Here is a 6442-nt window from a genome sequence, read left to right as displayed (position 1 = left end):
TGTCATTATCTTCCCATTGGCTTGCGATCTCCATACACAACCTTGTATTTACTTGTTCATATATTGTGCTTGTGTTGCTGCTCTTCTGTAGCTAGTTTGCTTGTGTAGCATAGAAATAGCTCCCGTGAGTAACTAGTTGGCTTGTGTAGCCTTACTAGTTACATTGCTTAGTTTGTGTATCTCAGTAATTTGAGCTATCTAGTTTGGCTTGAGTAGCCTAGCTATTTGAGTAGTGCTAGTGAGCTTAGGCTTTGTGTGCTTTGCATACTAGCATATGTAGGAGCTCCCCGGTTACTTAATTAAATATTAGTTATATAGGTTTGTGTGACCTTGCAAACTAGAATTATTTAGGTGAGCTCTACCAAGCCTGATATCTTAGTTGCTCAATAAGGATCTCTTTGCAAGGTGCTTGTGAACTTAGATAGAGGGGTGTAGTCTTGATTAGACCAAATAAGTTTTAATTCCACATTATTTCGGTTAGCCGACGTAATTAGTTTTAGAAAGGACTATTCACCCCCTCTAGTCCTCCATCTCGACCTATCAACTGAGGCTAATGCTAATGACATGGCTTTATTGAACACCCTTAACGAGGAGCAGCAGGCTACCTATGATGAGGTTATGTCTGCTATTAATATTGGACATGGGGTTCATTCTTTGTGGATGGGCCTAGAGGCACCGGGAAGACTTAGCTGTACAGGGCCCTGCTCGCGACTATACATAGCAAGAACAAGATGTTCTAACATCATCTACATCTAGTTTCATAGCCTCAATAATGCCTGGTGGCAGAACTGTGCACTCATGCTTCAAGGTTCCCCTTGCCATCGGTGATGGCACTTTTTTTAGCTTAAAACAAGAGTGGTACTGTCAAACTACATTGATACATCTCTCAGTATTTGGGATGAGGCGACCGTGACAAAGAGGCAACTATGGTCTTTAGGACTGACCTTTGCTTCTGTATTGTGGGAAGACTATGGTCTTCCATGGAGGTTTTAGGCAAATTCTCTTTGTTGTTCAAAGGGGGTCGAGGGCATAGATAATCGGTGTCTCGCTACGGATGTCATACCTTTGGAATTCCATACAACACTTGAAACTGGTGCACAACATGAGGACAAAGAGCGACCCATGGTTTGCAGAATACCTGCTACGCACGGTGGAGGCTCCAAAGAGGCCAATGGTGATGTTGAAATATGTCTTCCTCGTGATATATGTGTATTGCACATAAAAAACGATAGTGATCTTGATGTGCTAATTGATTGTATATTCCCTAGGTTCAATGAAAATATGTCAGACAAAAACTACATCGCCTCGCAAGCGATATTATCTACGCTAAATGATTGTGTTGATGTCATTAACATGAAGATGATAGGTCATTTCCATGGAGAACAAAATGGTGTATCATAGCTTTAACTGTACGGTGGACAATCCGCATAACTACTATCCTCAAGAATTTCTTAACACTTTGACACCCCAATGCAAATGTATAAGAGATAAAGAAATTATAAAAGTGGTTGGAGTTATTTATAAATAGTTCGGGATGAAGGGATTCATTTTGCAAAATTGACTTCAATATTTTAGGAGCGAGATTTTGGAAACTGATAGAGGAACACAACAAATATGCTCCCAATATTTTTTAGCCACTTGAAAAATTCATTGATTTACCATTGTTATTCTTGAGAACGATCGGAGATGCTCTAACTAAGTTGCTGAAACCTGACTGGAGTTCCTTTTTTTCCTTAATTAATTGAAGCACTCTTTTCTCGTAAAATAAATTGGAGAGCTAATGTGCTCCTTGTATCCAAATCCAACCGATGCTGGCATCTACTCTAGAATTTGTCTTGAAATGCAGTAGTTTTGCGTAAGAATGTTTCGGTTCTTTTTAGGGCCTATTGGATATCCAGAGCTAATTGGTAGCTAACTAAAACTTAGCTAAAATTTGTCCTAACCTATCCAAACAACAGCGCTAATAAGTGTGCCAATTTTTTAAGCCTCCAGGGCTCTAATTTTTTAGCCAAGCCTCCAAGGCTCTAACTATTTGGTAGTCAATTAGCTGATCGACTTATGCTAATTTGAGCTAAGGGCCTGTTTGGTTCGTCTAGTAGCTACTAAATTTAGTAGCTTTCAGTTACTTTAGTAACTTTTTAATCAAACGCTATGATTAAAAGCTATTAAAAGGGCTTTAGTCCTCTTTAGTAACTTTGGAGTTACTAAAAGTGACTAAACCGTTTAGTAGCTACTAAAGTTTAGTAGCTCGAACCAAATACCCCCTAAGTTTTAGTCTCAACTAATAACTAACACTGTCTTACCAAACATGCCTTTAGGAGCAAATAATTGTCCAGCTTGAAATGAGCATGCAAGCTTCATGAAAGAAATATCGAGACCTGCACTCCTTGTCCTGTCTTTGGGGAACCTTCGATTTTTTTTTAAAGGCTGTGCGCTCTTCATGAATAATAAGAGCAAGAAGAACCTGAACCAACCATTTGTTCCCGCCTACAAAATATGTGGCTTAGAACATTTCATCGTAAGAAAAGAAAGAAGAAATCACAGCAATCGTGTGAGAAAGAAAGAAAAGGAAAATCAGAGAGAGGGAGAAAAGATACGGCGAAAACCGTGCGGCTAGATTGGGCTCCCTCACACATGGCGCACGGCGATTAGAAGCCCCGGATGACACCTCATCGCCACCTTATCTGTCACCGCTCGCAATCCCCACTGCCATGCCATGTCACCACGCGCCGGCCGCATGCCACAGGCCGCAGCATATACACCTCCTCCCTGAACGAGAGCTCGCTCCCGCCGGCCAGTCCTGGCCACCGCCCGTCCCGTCCGTCGCCACCAATGGCCTCCTCCGCCATGGAGCTCTCGCTCCTCAACCCCGCCGCGACGCACCGCCACAGCGGGGGCCTCGCCGCCGCCGGCCTGCCCCTCGCGCCGCGGCGCTCCGTGGTCCGCTTCCGCGGGTCCGCCTCCGCCGCGGCCGCCGCGCCACCCAAGTCCTCGGGCCCCAAGAAGCGGGGCAAGACGGAGATCCAGGAGACGCTGCTCACGCCCCGCTTCTACACCACCGACTTCGACGAGATGGAGCGCCTCTTCAACGCCGAGATCAACAAGCAGCTCAACCAGGCGGAGTTCGACGCGCTGCTGCAGGAGTTCAAGACGGACTACAACCAGACCCACTTCGTGCGCAACTCCGAGTTCAAGGCCGCCGCCGACAAGATGGAGGGCCCGCTCCGCCAGATCTTTGTCGAGTTCCTCGAGCGCTCCTGCACCGCTGAGTTCTCCGGATTCCTCCTCTACAAGGAGCTCGGTCGCAGGCTCAAGGTTCCTTCCTGCTTCTTTCTTTGCTTGCCTCGTCTCGTCTCGTGCATTTCCTCGACCACCTGGTGGGCGTGTGCTGATGCCCTGCTTTTCCTCTGCAGAAAACCAACCCGGTCGTGGCGGAGATCTTCTCGCTCATGTCCAGGGACGAGGCGCGCCATGCTGGGTACGCACCTTATCTCTTTTCATTCATCCTACACAACAATGCGTGCAATTAGTAGCCAAAAAATGCATTCTTATCTTATAAAGATTAGGAAATGTAATTGTCTGTCCGTCTCATGAAAACTTATGCCGGTGCTTCTACCTCATGAAAAATGCATTCTAAGTTTGCAGACATAATTGAAACGAGCCTGGTTAGTGGTTACATGAGCAAACAAAATACTCATTTTCAATGAGGTACTAGTCAGTAGTAGTAGTTAGGTCAATTGATGAGGGCATGGAGAAATTCAGCTGAAAGTTTCTTGTGATTTGCGCTGTCTAGGTTCTTGAACAAAGGGCTGTCTGACTTCAACTTGGCACTGGACCTGGGGTTCTTGACCAAGGCTAGGAAGTACACCTTCTTCAAGCCCAAGTTCATCTTCTATGCCACCTACCTGTCTGAGAAGATTGGGTACTGGAGGTACATCACCATCTTCAGGCACCTCAAGGCGAACCCAGAGTACCAGGTGTACCCCATCTTCAAGTACTTCGAGAACTGGTGCCAGGATGAGAACAGGCACGGTGACTTCTTCTCTGCCCTGCTCAAGGCTCAGCCGCAGTTCCTCAATGACTGGAAGGCAAAGCTCTGGTCACGGTTCTTCTGCCTCTCGGTAATTTCGAGCTACTCTTTTGTTATATAGATCGATTAATTCCAAACTTCGTTTTGTCCCACTCCTGATAGTTGTGTTACGTGACCTTTTGCAGGTGTATGTGACCATGTACCTGAATGACTGCCAACGCACTGCATTCTATGAGGGAATTGGTCTGAACACCAAAGAATTTGACATGCATGTGATCATTGAGGTATAAATGAGTTTATCATTTCATTTCCACCTGTTTACTATATTTCATACTTTTTCTGAACAATGCTGAATATCACAATAATGTCCTTACAAAAGATTAGGAATACACATGAAGTTTGTTATAGTTCATCGATGTTTAGGAGAATCTATGAATTGCTTCTAGAAATGTTGGTGTGAATTAAGTCTGCTGCTTTTTTTCCGAACAGAATTAAGGCTGCTACTGGGTACGCCTGTGACCGGAAGGTCCCGGGTTCGAGTCGCGGTCTCCTCGCATTGCACAGGCGAGGGTAATGCTTGCCACTGACACCCTTCCCCAGACCCCGCACAGAGCGGGAGCTCTCTGCACTGGGTATGCCCTTTAATTAAGGCTGCTACTGACAATGTAAAAACATGCATACCTGTGCAGACCAACCGCACGACAGCGAGGATCTTCCCTGCTGTTCTGGATGTTGAGAACCCTGAATTCAAGAGGAAGCTTGACAGGATGGTTGTGATCAACCAGAAGATCATTGCTATCGGAGAATCTGACGACATTCCCCTAGTGAAGAACCTGAAGAGGATTCCTTTCATTGCCGCTCTGGTGTCTGAGATCATTGCCGCATACCTCATGCCCCCCATCGAGTCTGGCTCAGTTGATTTTGCTGAATTTGAGCCCCAGCTTGTTTACTGATTCTGTAGAAAGATTTGTCTTCGAATTATTCACCCCGAAAGACAAGTTGGTGCTTTCTCCCTAAGGCTTGAATGGTGAAAGCGCTGGATGGTTAGAGGATCTGCATCTTCTTGTGTTCGCCTGTAAAATACTGATACTTCGGCAACATAAAACTTGGCAAGTTTTTGTTGTGTGGTATCTCCATGTAAGTGACAGTGAACTGCATCAGAAGCAAGCGTTTCAGTTTTCCAACAGAAGGGAGCGTCCGAAGTTGTTGTACTGCTAATGAAGCAAAAGCATACAGATCTTTATTTGATCAACCGTATCACATATGGCCTCGGTGCAGTTACTTATCAACCATGGAACGTCGAACTAGCATGATGAATGTATCCAGCACATTTGGTTGATTGTGTAACACTAGAAAACCATTTAACAGCGTTTGGAGGCTGTAGCATGTGAATTTACATATCTCCTTTTGTTTTAGCAATGTCATGCATCATAAGTGACAATTATCTATAAGCATTTGTAAGAAAATCGTGGTAGAAGTTTGTCGATACTAACACGGTCTACCGTCTTATCTCCTTTCATCATAATCATACTCTGAGATTTATGCGGAAACTCTACCATTTGCATTGTTAAACCACACATATTTAAAAAAAACTGGTTAAAATGCATATGTTTAATGTAACAAAATTGAATTGATATACATGATATAAGAGTGTCCGTCCAATGGCACTTGTATATTGCTTTTGAGGCTAGTCACCGTTTCTTGCAACTTTTTGGGTATATATAAGAGAGATATATGGCCCTATTAGACAATGCTCTAGCCTTGAAATCTATGCCTGATTGATGTTTGTAAAATAACAATAAAACGATTAAGGCTTATGTGTGTTAGTCTAAAATAATGCAAAAATTGCTCAATGAAATACCTTTTAATATTGCGTGCATGGAACCAGTTCCAAAAGTTTGTAGAAATTACTAAACTAGGATGAGTAATTCTAGGAAAACCCTGAGATTGAGTATGCCAAGCATCCCCATCAAGCTCGTTCGGTTGTATGGGATTGATTCCTGGTCGAACCATTTCTTCACTAATTTCTATAACGCTGGAAGCCTGGAATTGTTCCCCGCGCAGAACGACCCGTTTCGGGGTAACCGAACGGAGCCTAAGGTCACGTTCGTTTCACCAGGAATAAGCTCTGAGAAGAAATCCTGACCGGATTGTTACTTTAATTTATATAAGCTTTCACTAGCGGATCCATTCCTGGCCTCCTAGAGCCGTAACCAAACGAGCCTTAGGCCTCGTTCGGCAGCTGGGGATCCAATCCAGGAGATGAATCAATCCAGGTCTGGAATTAGTTGATTCCCTTGTTGTCACTCATTCCAGGTCTGGGTTTCATTCCCTAGCAGAACCAATCCAGGAGGCTCCTATTTGTTGTTCGGTTTGGCTAGGGATGAATCCAGGACTGCTGATAGCATGTTC

The 6442-nt window shown here is 44.3% G+C and overlaps 1 protein-coding gene across 1 annotated transcript; it reads left to right on the top strand.

The window, feature by feature from the left end:
- The first annotated feature begins 2741 nt into the window (after positions 1-2741).
- LOC136455943 (magnesium-protoporphyrin IX monomethyl ester [oxidative] cyclase, chloroplastic-like) lies at positions 2742-5430 on the top strand. Its single transcript, XM_066455672.1, has 5 exons — positions 2742-3315; positions 3414-3478; positions 3794-4121; positions 4216-4314; positions 4720-5430. The coding sequence occupies exons 1-5, from the start codon at positions 2833-2835 to the stop codon at positions 4981-4983; spliced, it is 1239 nt and encodes a 412-aa protein (XP_066311769.1). The 5' UTR covers positions 2742-2832; the 3' UTR covers positions 4984-5430.
- Positions 5431-6442: the final 1012 nt, after the last annotated feature.

This window comes from Miscanthus floridulus, chromosome 6, assembly GCF_019320115.1.
Source record: "Miscanthus floridulus cultivar M001 chromosome 6, ASM1932011v1, whole genome shotgun sequence".
Taxonomy (NCBI): domain Eukaryota; kingdom Viridiplantae; phylum Streptophyta; class Magnoliopsida; order Poales; family Poaceae; genus Miscanthus; species Miscanthus floridulus.
This window is presented reverse-complemented; position numbering and strand designations above follow the sequence as displayed.